General features: G+C 38.5%; 1 protein-coding gene across 3 annotated transcripts in view; it reads left to right on the top strand.

The window, feature by feature from the left end:
* Nucleotides 1-14,577, top strand: part of PTPRM (protein tyrosine phosphatase, receptor type M) — an 840,737-nt gene that overhangs the window by 204,247 nt on the left and 621,913 nt on the right. For all 3 annotated transcript variants that reach the window (XM_025365055.1, XM_025365057.1, XM_025365054.1), the window contains exon 2: nt 8,777-8,899. In XM_025365055.1, the coding sequence (XP_025220840.1) occupies nt 8,777-8,899 (123 nt within the window). The remainder of the gene's footprint in view (nt 1-8,776; nt 8,900-14,577) is intronic.

Genomic DNA, 14,577 nt, shown 5'->3' with positions numbered 1-14,577 from the left:
TAAGAAAAATACATCTTTGTTTGTTGCAATTCAGCCTTTTAAAAAATTAGGAATGCATAGATTGATATGAAATGAAGACGTGGTAAGTGTAATAAATCATAGAAACTTCAAGAACAAGATAACTTTTTTGCTTTGTAACATATAAAATATATCCATCGGCAAATAGCACTTCTTATAATAGAGCATAGCGTTAGCCATTTAAATGCCTGTGCAATGTGTAAAAACTGCTTGCTAGATTAAATTATGTAGAAGAGCATTTCTATAATGCTTAGTGTCTGATTCACTAAACATCACTGGCGCACTCAAAGTTTAAGAGGCATTATATACTTTTATTGTTTGGCAGGCAATTAAATGTAGAAGTCACTGTGATTTAGAAGAAGAAAGCAGAGTCTCTGCTATGTTGGTATAGTTTTTTTTTAATACTCCTAAAATAATTATGTCTATTAAAGCTCTCTATCTGTTTATAGCCATTTATTCTACACAGTTTTAAATTTGAAATAAATAGGATCATCTTAGATTTCATGTAATTTAGGAAAATAAAACATATAACATTAATTCTTTCGAGGGGTACTATAGCACTATTTTTTGACCTGCCTTCTCTATAGAGAGACCCATTTAATACTTTATGCATTTAATAAAGGCTGACTTAAATGGGGTCATTCTGTATTTGGAACAAATGAGAAAAATGTTCCAGAAAAACTCATCAAGGAGTATTACAGTCTTTTTACAAAATAACTTTAAATAGACTATAATTGTAACAGGAAGAATGATTGCTAGTGTATGTAAGTCAATTTAACCTGTTAAAGGCAGAACAATTCAAAATGTGTGTGTATCTTACAAGTTTATGAAATTAACATTTGATTGTCCTTCACTGGCTTCTTAGAAACAGCACTTTCAGGAGCTTATTTACAATGCAAATCACTGAACAGTTCGTATATAAGCACCATAAATTGTTGTTTACTTACTTTCTAGAGCTTGGTGAAAATGTGTGACTACAGACCTTATTTGAATTACTAGTCCTGCGCTGAAGCTCCTGTGACTTTGGTTGAGATTATGTGACCCTTTTAAACTGCCATTTGTAAAAATAAGAATGTACTGATCAGGATCCAATCAGGAGAGAGAAGCAACATAGTAATTTAATTAGGGAACATTTATTATAAAGACTAAGTAACTATAACGGGGTATTAAAATACAAGAGATGGGTTAGTACAGACTAAGGAGAGCTCTGAAGAATGAGGGAATAGTGGATGTATGGAGCAGACGTTAGCCCAGGGCAGAGACAGAGCTCCAAGGAGGAGACTCTTTCATTGCTGAGATCCAGGGGAAGGCTGTGGCTCAGTGGATGGCAGAGGAGTTACTATGGGGCTGCACCTGCAGGACTCAGAGGTAATGTGCCCTCTGATTGGCTGTGAAAGCTGTTCATAGGTGGTGTTCTGCTGGAGGCACTTGCTACAGAACCACTGGCACACTGTGCAGGGGCAAGCTGCTGCTACTGGAGGAGCCAGGCAGGGGGCGACCCTGCGTTGTGCACTGAGGGGCCTGCCAGGGAGCTCAGGGAGGCCACCCCTTCCTCCTGCAGGATCTCTCCTGTACCCTCTACTGATAAAACTTACCTTCTTGCTCACTAGGACAGAAAACGTAGTTAAAGCGTCTGGATACATTTTTGAAATGAAAAGTGGATTTAGAGCTAAGAGGTGTAGTACATTGATAACTGGCACAGGGAATATTGATGTTTGCCTTTAGAATTTTTTTTAAGTAAAATGAGGTAATACATGTTTATATTTGCATGATTTTTGTTCTGTAACATGTTAATCGAATCAGACATGTTGAGATAAAAGTCTTACTGGTTGTGAGGAGTCAATGACATCATAACTATATTTTGCCTTAGGCACAATCTGACTGGCACGTGGTGTCTGTTCGCGAAATGGTGGCTGTTGATACCAGAGAACTTTGTAGCTCACAGGTTGCCCTTAGACTGTGTGGCAGTGCTCTCACACAGTAGTGCTGATTGGTAACTTCAAGCTAAATAAACAGTCTAGGTGATGGCTCTTACCCTCAAACCTGAAGAATACAAGTAGCAATCTTGAAGGATCTTGACATCAATTTAGTGGTCTAGAGCCTCCTTTTAGAACAGAATGATAAATATTTGTTTATCTCAGTAGAGATAAATTTGGTTTTTAAAGTGTCCAAATTATTTATGTGTATTGGGTCAAGATGTCATGACTATGAGTCACAATAAAAAAACAATTTTTAATATACTGCTTTAAATGGTGAACTCTAATTCTTGTCAATTTGTTTTCCGTTGTTCTGTCTCCGGACCTGAAGCTTCAGTAGGATGTAGAATGGTCACATAAGGTTTCCTTTGGGGTGAAAATGGGCCATTTTCTTTATAGCTTATGCCTTAATGATTTCATACTATTCTTGAATTAACTGAATCATCCTCAGCTGTTCCAAAGAAAGAAAAAAGATAAATATCCTCCATTATGCAAGTGACAATATTTTATTTTCATGAATCAAGAATGACTTTTATCAACAACTAGCCTTGCTTTCTAATAATTGCCAGGAAAAAAAAAAAAAGAATTCAGCGTCTGTAAACTGAAAGCCATAATTTGTGGACTTCATTAACATTTAACTTGCTTACAGTTTTCAGCCATACTAGAAAAATGAACAAGTTCATTGATTTTGTCACATTTTGCAGTTGATTCATCCTGGGATACACCAGGACAGGGCTGTATGGTTTGTGGACGAAGGTTAAGATTGTTTTCATTGTTCAGATGTTTATTATATTATGCTTCTTTTGGAAATTTCCAGGCAAAATAATTGCAGCCAGATTTTGCATAGAACTTTGGGGGATTCATTACCCATCCTTTTAAAAAGCCTTTATTGGGTGTTTATCATGCGTCCTGCTCTAAGGAATGCCAAGGTGACCAAGATACAGTTATAATCAATATTGCTTTTGAGCAGAGTTGCTACTCTGCCTATGGGCTTTTCTCTTCTGAAACTCTATGATTTTCAGGAGAGAATATCGGGCCCAACTCCATTTCCTTTGATTTCTAAAACATATAGGATATGCGCATGTTGGATCCTGCCTTAATCCTAGCCCTTTGGGAGGCTGAGGCGAGAGGATCACTTGAACTTAGGAGTTCAAAATCAGCAATATAGGGAGATCTCGTCTCTTTCAAAGGAAACAAAAAATTAGCTAGGCAAAGTGGCATGTGCCTGTGATCCCAGGTACTATGTGGGCTGAGGTGGGAAGACTGCTTGAGCCTGGGAGATCAAGGCTGTAGTGAGCTAGGACTGTGCCACTGCCACTGCACTCAAGCCTGAGCGGTAGAATGAGATCTTGTCTTGAAAAACACGAAGAATAAAAAACATGTGGGTCTGCACTTCAATAACAGCACAGACTAGCTGCAGTTTTTAGTTGGAGTAAATGTGCAAACTTACAGCAGCCCACTAAGGCAAGAGTATCCATAAAGATATATGTGTATATGTGTGTGTGTGTATGTATGTATGTATATATATGTGTGTGTGTATATATATGTATGTATATATATGTATATATATTTTTTTAAGACAGAGTTTCGATCTTGTTGCCCAGGCTAGAGTGCAATGGCGTGATCTTGGCTCACTGCAACCTCTACCTCCCGGGTTCCAGTGATTCTCCTGCCTCAGCCTCCTGAGTAGCTGGGATTACAGCCATGAGCCACCTGGCTAATTTTATGTTTTTAGTAGAGACAGAGTTTCTCCATGTTGGTCAGGCTAGTCTTGAACTCCCGACCTCAGGTGATCCGCCCGCCTCAGCCTCCCAGAGTGCTGGGATTACAGACATGAGCCACTGTGCCCAGCCCACAAAGATAATTTTAAAACATATTTCAGTTTTAATCTAGAATGCACTGGGCTCCCACTGAATCAAGCTTGTTGACTTGGAGTGTGGTCACATACTATCATAAGATGTTACTGAATGGGTCCTAAACCTCATTGCTCTGTTCTGAGGGATACTGTTGAGAACTCTGTTCATTAACTTTCGGCAATTGCTTCTTCCTAGGGTTCTGGGAAGGGAGATAGTTCTCTCTGAATTTAGGGTTAGTGTAGTTGTGTATCTTCTTGGTCTCCAGTTTGGGAGATACTATCCTGTAGCGTTAAGAATATGGGTCCCTTATGACTGCATGCCTGGATTCAAGTATCTGCCTCACGACTGTCCAGCTTTGAGATCTTGGGCAGGCTGTGTAACCTTCTATGCCTTGGTTTCTGTATCTGTAAAATGAGGATCATAGTATCTACCTCATAGAGTTGGTGTGAGGATTAAACAAGTCCTGGGTAAATGTTAGTCTCTATTATCACATTTATATATTATTTTATAGGTACTGTAAATTGTATGATCAATCATATTTTCTTCTTTGCACTGGCTACCCCAAAACTCCAAGTGAAATCTGTGGATAACATCCGGTACATGAACTTAGTGACTTTTTAAAAAAATTTTTTTGGTGGTAGGTGGGTGGAGTCCTAGCCACATTTCTAGTGTCCTTTTCTTTGCTCTACTTCCCTTGCCTTTTAAGTTATACTTTTAACAGTTTTATCAATTTAATTTTTTATGTTATTTTGTTGAATTGCATGTCTGGGAACAGTATAGGAATCATCATTGTCATCAATTACCTGAGTATTTGCCATCCAGTGACACTTCTTTTTGCTTAGTAACTCATTCGTATCCAGAACCTGTGTGTTGTATTCAACGTTGCTAAGGAAAAGCCTTTCCCAAGGTATGATGGAGATATCAGGTATACGTGTGTGTGTGTGAGGGAGAGACAGAGACAGAATGAGTGATGCAGAATGCCACCCCACCCAGCTTGTATCAGCTTTCCTCCATCTTGTATATGACTTTGGTTCGGTCGTGATTCCCCTCTATGAAACAGAAATAATTTACTTTGATTTAACAGAGGAATACAGTACGGCCATGGAGTGCTGGGAGCCAGCCCAGGTGTGACAGTTCTGGAGAAAACATAGGGGGTCTGTTGCTGACCATACTCCTGTGGATGATGGCAAAATGTGTCTGTGTTATTCAGAAAATCAAGAAGACTGTATTTTTAGAAATGCTTCCTTTTACTGTGTTTCAGGGGACTTTGCCTCCTTATCATATTTTTTTCATTGTCCCCCATAGTATTTACTTGAAGAACCTCCATAACCGCCTGTTCTTGGCACTTCCATGTTTAATAGAGGCACTGGCAGGGTGTTACCTATATGAATGCTCATAAGTCTTCATCTTCTCATGAGGTGCACTTGGAAGTTTTCAATTATCTATTCCAACTAGTTGCAATGAAATGAACTCCTGAGAGTGCTTTGTTCTATGAGGTATATCTGGCAAGAAGGATTGAAGAACTGATAACAACTGATGCTGGTTGAACATGGCTGACTCTTGTTACACTGACTTTATATTTGCTGTCTTATTTAACTGTCAGAAATACCACGTGAGGTACATGTTATTTCTGTTTTATAGATAAAGAAACTAGACTTGTTTCTAAGTGATTTGTCTAAAATCACCAAGCTAACAGTGGAAGAATTGGAATATGCCTGTGTTTTACTCAGAATCTATGCATTTTGCTACTACCCGAAGCGTCCTGAAAACTGAAAGCTGAGTTATTCTTTCTTTACTTGGTTATTTTAATTGTGATGTAATTTACTTTAACTCATCTTATTTTATCCCAATAAACCATATTTGTTATTTTGGGGGGTCCCATATCTGTTGAATGAAGGCTAGGGGTGGATCTGAAAATTGGTGTGCAGGGAAATGTATCCTCATTGGGCAATATGAAATTCATAGTTTATCCCATTTTCCGGTAGTTCAGTAATCCTTCATGAGTCCAGAAAGAACCATATCATACTTTATTTGTTTCATTTCAAGTGATAAGGACAGCTTTGTGTAATGGGAAAATTATAACCTCGCACCAGTGGTGTATTAGTCTTCTGGGTTTGCTGTCAGCCACAGGTGCATGCTTTTGCTTTATATGTGCTTCTATTATAGTGCAATAGTGGTTTTGTAAACCAGGTCTGTAGCCAGCCTTAAGTTGTTTTGTGGATGCTTATCACTATTTCTCACTGTTTAAGATCACACTGTAGGACTTTCATCTGAGTGCTATCTGTTTCCACTGGGGGACCTTCTCTGTCAAAATTGAGGATTTCATTCTTTTTGAATATTATTAGTGCTGTTGCTATTTGAGCTTATTGCTACAATACCAAAGCTGTTTTCTGCATCAAAATTAGAGTTTGCAACCAAGAGACACTATTTCTCATAAATGTTTGCAGTCTTCTAACATTTTTTCATACCCCAAATTGGAAAGTTGTTAGTGTTATGCATTTTAAACAAATCCATTTTGTTTCTGGAATTGTTAAAACTCAGTAAGAGGGCAATATAAATGACCAGTTGTTGTCAAATGAAATATTGAATTAAGGCTGTATCTTTGGAGTTGTTTTGTTCTCAATGGAGTGTTTAGTTGAAACAAGTAATTGTTAAAAGTGTTAGAGAAGACAGTGTCCAGGGACACTAATTTCACCATCAGATCTGGAGCTAACAACTAAGACAAAGCTAGAAAGTTGGGACAGACAGTTTGAGGTTTCTTGATGCTATCCTGTTTAACATTGTTTATCGGAGCCTTGGAGGCAGATGTAGAAAGCATGCTCATCAGATTTGCAGACAACACAAAGCTAGGTAAGATGGCTATTACCAGGATTGAATGACAATGTCAGAGTTGTAGGATGGAGTGATGCACTAACAGCAGGAGATGGGATTTAGTAAGCATAAATGGTTTGAATTCAGAAAACTGTTTACTTTGTTAGAAAAGTGGAGAGAGACTCAACGGCAGTGGTGTGCAAAAGCCGTATGGGATTTCAGGCTCACGGAAGCTGAGAATGGACCAGCGCCCTCTCTGCACTGAGAAGAGAATGCGATCAAGGGCAGTAGCCCCTTGAATTCTGAACAGCTGCCAGGATGCTTGAAGGGCCTGTAAACCTTTTAGTAGCAGGAATTGCAGGGAGCAAAGCATACTTTGCCTGTTGCCTGGAGAAGTGAAGACTTAGAACATGACAGCTCTTTTCAAATAATCAGCTTTCCAGTGCCAAAGCTAAGGTTTTTCTTTTTTCTTTTCTTTTCTTTCTTTCTTTTTTTTTTTTTTTTTTACTATTTTTTCACAGGATAGAACAAAGGTAAATGGGTATACATTTCAAGAAGCAGAGTTTGGGCCTTTTTAAGGGGGGGATGTTCTACATAGTCAGGATGCTTTACAGAATTCTGAGTGCCTCATCTGTTCAGAGGCTGGCTGGCTGGGAGGTTGTACAGTTGACCTAAGCATTTGGATAGAAGCTGGACCAGGTGACCTCTAACATCTGTTTTCGCTCTGAGGTTGGACAATGGCTGTTTTACTTACCTTCTTGCCAACAGGACACACATTGTGGACATAATGTAAAAATATTCTTAAATTCATGTTTTCTTGAACCAGAACACTTAATTGTCATCAGTGGCAAACAATTATAATTTTTTGAATTAATATGATTAATAGCATTATATGATGTATAGTAGAATTTTCATAATAATAAGATCAATTTAATTAATCAGTTCCCCATGTGAAACATGGAGATAAGATCTGCTACTAAAAAAAAGTAACAGGAGGCATTCAAGAGGATATGGGATGGGACAAAATCATTAATGTGCTGAATGCTATTGATGCTGAAACAGCTGAATTGCTATGTATATGCTGCATTTTCTATTATTCTTTGTTTTTTTCATTTAAGTAGTTTCATTTCTAGTACCAGAATTAAGCAGATGTTTACCACATGCTTAGTTTTGAATTTATTTTTGCCTTTAAAACTTGTATGGACTGTAAGTGAATTTATCATCTCTTTTAATTTTGAGACCTCAAATCACCAAAGTATTAAAGTAAAACCTTGTTTCTTTGTTAGATTTGGAAGAAGTATTTGGAAAATATTTTGCAAGTTGTGCCATGGTTTGTACTGCATCTTGTCCTCTACTATTGTGCCAGGATTGTGGTGAAAGCATTTCTTGTTTCATTTTTTTGGACAAATTATAAGTGTTTTTTCTTTATTTAAAACATGTTGAACATTTAAGTCAGTTCTCTTAAAATTTTGAATGCAAGAGCAATTTTTCAAATTCCTATACATCTGGAAACTACAGATTTTAAATTTGCTTAGGTCTTACTTTATTTATTTATTTATTTTTTTGACATAGAGTCTCGCCCTGTCGCCCAGGCTGGAGTGCAGCGGCATGATCTCAGCTCATTGCAACCTCCACCTCTCAGGTTCAAGCGATTCTTCCGCCTCAGCCTCTCGAGTAGCTGGGATTACAGGCACCCGCTATCATGCCTGGCTAATTTTTGTATTTTTGTGGAGACAGGGTTTCACCATGTTGGCCAGGCTGGTCTCGTACTCCTGACCTCAGGTGATTCGCCCACCTCAGCCTCCCAAAGTGCTGGTATTACAGGCATGAGCCACCGTGCCTGGCTAGGTCTTACCTTCAGTTGGCTTCTACCAACATTAGATTGCTTTTGGAGAGCTGCATAATATGGCGGTGTGGGTGAGGCGTGGTTAGTATTTAGCAGCACTCAGCAAGGGATCAGTAAGTGTTGGATGCACAGCTCCTGAGTAGAAAGACCTAATCAGATTTAGTTTGGCATCAAACTTGCCATCAAGTCTAAGGCTTCCTGCAATCATCATAGCTTATTCCAGAAGTCTGGTTGGTATTTACATTACTTTTTATTCTTCTACAATTTAGGTGGCTGCCTCTTTGATGAGCCGTATAGCACATGTGGATATAGTCAATCTGAAGATGATGACTTCAACTGGGAGCAAGTGAACACCTTGACCAAACCGACCTCTGATCCATGGATGCCATCAGGTTTGCTTTCAGTTTTAAGTTTTGTTTTAAAATAAAGAGGAACACAAGAGTCTCAATCACAGTATGTGTTCACTGGATATTGGTTAAATGAGTGAAGGTGTTGGTCTTTGGATGTGGCAGTCAAAGTTGGATTAGCTAGTGAGAGTGGTGCAATTAAGAGGATAGGTTATAAAAGTTTTATCTCTCTCCCCTTAAAGTCTAAATTATACTTCTTTTATTTGCAAGTACCCCTTAGCTAGATTAGTGGGCATTACCCAGTTGATCTTTTCCCAAGCAGCAGATATGAGAAAAAGATTGAGATCTCTGCTGGCAAATGTGTCTAAGGGGTGAAACTCTAGTTGGGGAATCCAAATAACAGTCTCCATCCATCCCAGATAGGAGGCCTTGGTGGGGGACTTTTCTCAGCCTCAGGGGCTGAGAGATCTAGGAGAATACCCAGTGATCTTGAAAGTGTTCTGAAGATGAAATGGCAATGCATAAATGTGGGTATTTTTTCCCCTGAAGAAATGCTTAGCGAATTTCTGATGAGTGAAAGATGTGTTCCACTGACCACCAAAAAGAATTCTACTTCTTATTGGGAGGGAAAAGTAGGAAGATGGCGGCTAGTGAAGTCTAATCAGCTTGGAGCTTGATTATTGCAATGGACCCTTTTTCAGGCTATGACACTGGACGTCTCTTTAGGACTTTAGGTCTGCAGATTCGGTGATGAGTTTGCTCCATTCAGGTTTCAAACTGTGAAACATGTTCTGATTTGGATTTCAGATACAACACAATTTTTATACTTTTTAATGAATGCAAAGTTTTTCATTAATGCTCCAAAGCATACGAATAATTACATTTAGTAAGTAATCTTGTAAAGGTAGCTTTTAAACGTGAAGTAGAGTTTAATGTTGTCACCAAGCTTTGACGGTATGATGCCCACTGTGTTCCTGCCCTCTCCTTCCCACATTTAACTCCTTGTAGCTTCAGAGAAGGGAGCATTGAGCTCTTTATCACTATGGCTTCACTGGACTCCAAGCCCTTCTAGCTGTTGGTTATCTTCTTGCAGCTGCAGCTCACACCCTCCTTTGCTGTGTCTTCTGTTCTCTTGTATATGTGTATGTGCTGTTGAATAGGACTGTTTAAATCAGCTTTAGTTGCTTTTCCAAATTCCAGTTCCTGCTTCTGTTCCTGTCAGTGATAAAGATAGGGGAAGAGGAGAACACAGCTGCGCTCCTCCTGTGGGGCCATCGTTTCCCAAAACAGTGTCTCCCCCGAGGGCCTTTTGGTCTTTTCTGCCCTCTCAAGAGGACCCTGCCTGTGTCTAGTGAGGCTGGGCTGGCTAAGGCCATGAGAGTGGGGAGGCCCTTAGATTAGTCGTGGTAGATTGCCCCAGAAGAATGCACTCACTCTTGCTTTGTCTATTAACTCCTCATTTGATAAAAAGTTTGAAATATTTCACATTAGGTAGTTGATTTCATTATTTTTGTTCTTAAATCGAAACTTGACTTGAAAAAATTAAGTTTTACAAAGAAGCCCAAGTATTTCAGAGTCTTTTCTAGCCTCTTCTGACTCTATTTCTGCCACAGGATAACTCACCTCCCTTGGTAAATGAGGCCAAAGAAATCATTTCTTGTCGTCGTCTTGTTCTTTTCTTTTTTTCAGTGGCCCATCTTAGACTAAGTTGTCAACTTTAAAATATTAAAAGCATAGGTTTCTAGCACAGGCCGTTAAAAAATGGTAGTAAAGATCAAAGCCCAGGTGTATCCTGGCACAGCCAGTTAGGTAACTGAAAGAACAAAGGTGAATGAAGAGGAAGTGAGGCTGCACATATATGGCCTTTGAAGGCTCTTCTGACTTGAGAAGAATGACATGGAGGCATTTATATGTTTTCTTATGATTTAGTCTTCTGTTGATGAATGGTATACTTGATAATTAATATTAGGCCTTTGTAGCATAAGATCTCTAAGTGGTACATCTTGCAACACTTTCGTCAAGTCTGTCTTATTTATGATAGTTCCAGAAGGTGTGTTTTGGACCCTTACCCCCAAACGGATTGCAACTCATTGTTTGGATCTGAGAGTGGTTTAGGTGTCAGCGTGTGAGTGAGGAAAGGGAAGCACTGGCAGTTCCCCCACCCCTCTGGCTGTGCTTAGCGCAGGGGTGCAGCTCAGATTTCTGAAAACTGTCCTTGCTCCATCAGATTAAATGTTTTTGCCATAATATAGAACTGAAAATATGGGTATTTCTTTTTTTTTTTCTTTACTACCCGTTAAACAAACTTTAGTCATTAGAAATTGTTTTTGGGCCCCAGTGTATACTAAACATGATGGTAATTATTGTAGCAGAGGAAGGATTATAAGAAGTGACTTTTTTCTCTTTAGGAACTTATCTACTTGGGGAAGAAAAGTTACAAAAATACAATTAGCGAACAATCTAAAATGATATGTAATTAAGTGTGCTGTAGACTGGAAGTGTTCTAAAAGCAGTTTCTCAGTATAAACCCAGTATTTTATAAAAGAACGTGGAGCTGTACCCAGCGGACCCATCGGCCAAAGTGAGGAGTTCCATTCTCAAAGCAACATTGTTAGAAGTGAGGAAACAGCGTCTTCTAAACATGCGTGTACTATCCTAAAGTCTAGATTTTTAAACGGAGTCTCCAATATGTGTATACAGCCATAAGTTTTAAGTGCTACTTAGTTTCAGGGGTTTTCACCTTCTTTTTCTTCTTCTCCTCTTCCATTAATGTGTGCAATATGATTTATTCCTTTCAAAAACTGATTCCAAGGCTGGTTTTCCCATGCTAAAACAGAAATGACTCTTACGAATTTCTCAGGGTAAATGGGTAGGAAAATCAGATAGAACCATAGCTTTTTGAAGGCAAATTTTCTACACCTTTATGTCAAATACTATTGGATTTATTCTTTCATGGGTATGTGTATCTGTCTCATGTATATAGGTTGGTTCGGTAACACTTTAGAGACCGAGAGTTGGCAAACTGTCCTACTGATCAAATCCAGCTTGCTGCCAGTTTTTGTGTGGCTTGTGAGCTAAGAGTGGTTGTTACATATTTTAATAGTTGTAAAAAAGCAAAAAGAATAATAAAATTTTGTGATGTGAAATTCAAAATGCAACGTTCACAAGTAAAGTTTTACTAACACACAGCCATGCCCATTTGTTTAAATGGTATCAAGTGGTTGGTTTCAAGCTACAGTCACAGAGTTTAGTAGTTGCAATAGAGACTGGTCCACAAAGCATAAGATATTTATACTCTGGCCCTTTATGGAAAAATGTTGCTGATACCTGTCTTAGACCATTTTGGCATCAGCATGTAATTGTTGTTTTGGACCCATGGTTTATATTGTTGTTGTTTTCTATATTCATGTAATTATTAATCTACAAACATTTCACATTTTCTCTCACTTTCAGAAGATGTGTTTTCTAAACATGGGGCTATTAAAATCAGTAAGAAAAAAAAAACATGATTAGAGATTTCCTCTATCATTGCCTTAAATTTGCTACCTCTTGAAAAGCATTGTGGTGTGATTTTCTTTATTTTTTTTAGTACCTAAATCTTTGTCACACTCCTATAACTCTAATAAGTGAATAATTCATCAAGGGCCGGGTGTGGTGGCTCATGCCTGTCATGCGGGCACTTTGGGAGGCTGAGGTGAGAGAATTGCTTTAGTCCAGCAGTTCGAGACCATCCTGGACAACATGGGAAGACCCCATCTTTATAAATGAAGAGTAATAATTCATCAAGATGGATTTAAAAGTTATGACAATGAGAGACTAACATGTCATTCCAATTTTTAGCTTTTTACTTTTTCTGTGTCTTTTTAAAAGCTAGTGTTCCAGCGTATAGATTTGTTTCCCTATATCCTCATGTGTGAGGTTATTTTTAACCACATTTAAAAAGCTAAAATGCAGTTTGGAGCTTTAGGCAAGCTGGCTTGATAACCACACTGGAGCAGTGACGTTAGCTCTGGAAATACATATTTAGGGCAAATAAATACTAAATGCTGTTTAAATTTTTGTATTTCAAGTGAACTTGCATGTCATAGTAGATTAAACTTTTGCTGCTAGCTCTGAGTCATCATGGTTTTTTGGTGGTGAAACCATGCCAAACCTATTTTCTCTTTTATCAGTGAGTGAGTGATTCATTTCATATCAGTTGATCTTCTCTATTAGCAATGGGGAAATTTCTTTCTTTTTTCTTTTTTTTTTAATTGTTATTTTTTTGAGGCAGAGTTTTGCTCTTTCACCCAGGCTGGAATGAAGTGGCACGATTTCAGATCACTGCAACCTCTGCACCCCCCACCACTTCCCGTCCTGGTTCAAGTGATTCTCCTGCCTCAGCCTCCCAAGTAGCTAGCTGGGACTACAGGCACCTGCCACCACGCCCGGCTAGTTTTTGTATTTTTAGTAGAGACGGGGTTTCACTGTGTTGGCCAGGCTGATCTCGAACTCCTGACCTCAGATGATCCACCTGCCTCAGCCTCCCAAAGTGTGGGGATTACAGGCGTGAGCCACTGCGCCTAGCCTACAGTGGGGAAATTTCTTGAACTTTATCATAAGGATTGCTACTTTGAGCACAAAAATCTTGATATAGTAACTGGTGTATTTTGTTAGCACTCTTGCATTCTATCACTTTATATACTGTAGCACATTCTATAATTATCACATAGATTAAAAACTTTAAAAAGGGTTTTATGATGTATAAACACCTACCTGGTTTGATAATGTGGTATTTTGTATACTTGTACCTCAGTGTTCCAGTTCTATACAACTGATACTTAATAGATTCTATATGCTTAAAAATATAACCCTGTTTTATACAAAAATTAAATAAATTCATCTACAATACTAAGAATGTAAAGGTAACTTATAATCATAGCTATAACCATAGCTATTTGATACTCATGACATGTATTTATAGTCTGTGTTGTCCCCTTAAGTTTTCTTACCTCTAAAAGGCTGTAATTGAGTGAAAGTGGATATCGGTGTTGTGATAACATAATTCTCTTAGTATATTTCCAGTAGTATAGCATGGAACTACATAAAACTCATTTAGCTTTCCATGTCTTAGTTATACCTGTGGGGAGCTGGGAATGATGCTGCTGCTAATTTTCATGGAGATGTTGTGACTAAGAATCGAATCATGTCGGTGGGTGCCCGCATGAAAGACAGAGAGGAAAGTGTCAGGATGGGGCAGCAGTGTGCACTCTGTGTGATGACTCAGAAAATAGAAAAATGTCTACATATATTTGTTTAGAGTCAGTTTCACATTTGGGAAGAAAGATGGATTGACAGACAAAGTAATTGAAGTTTTCTCTTCGGATGCACTTATCAGGCACATTTTCCTTGTGCTAGGGAAGACTTCCCTATTTATTCACACTTCAGGGCTTATTCAGGTCTTAGAGAGTAATGAAGGGAAGATGACAGTGGGCTTGAACATACTTTTCCCCTCTTAAATTTCAGCATGTCTCCAGTGAGAAATGTTTTTGGCACAGAATGTTCAGACAGTTCTCTAATTATCCTATTCGTTCTTTCAAATCAGTCAACATTCAACAAATGTTTATTAAACACCTGCTATGTGCTATGCATTGTTTTAGATGCCTGAGATTTTTCACCAAGTAAAACAAATAAAGATTCTCTTCTCAGCCTACCTTATCTTCTTAGTCTGATAAGATCGTTCC

The sequence above is a fragment of the Theropithecus gelada genome, chromosome 18 (genome assembly GCF_003255815.1).
Source record: "Theropithecus gelada isolate Dixy chromosome 18, Tgel_1.0, whole genome shotgun sequence".
NCBI classification, from domain to species: domain Eukaryota; kingdom Metazoa; phylum Chordata; class Mammalia; order Primates; family Cercopithecidae; genus Theropithecus; species Theropithecus gelada.
The sequence above is the reverse complement of the archived record's forward strand: the minus strand, read 5'-3'. Positions and strand labels throughout refer to the sequence as shown.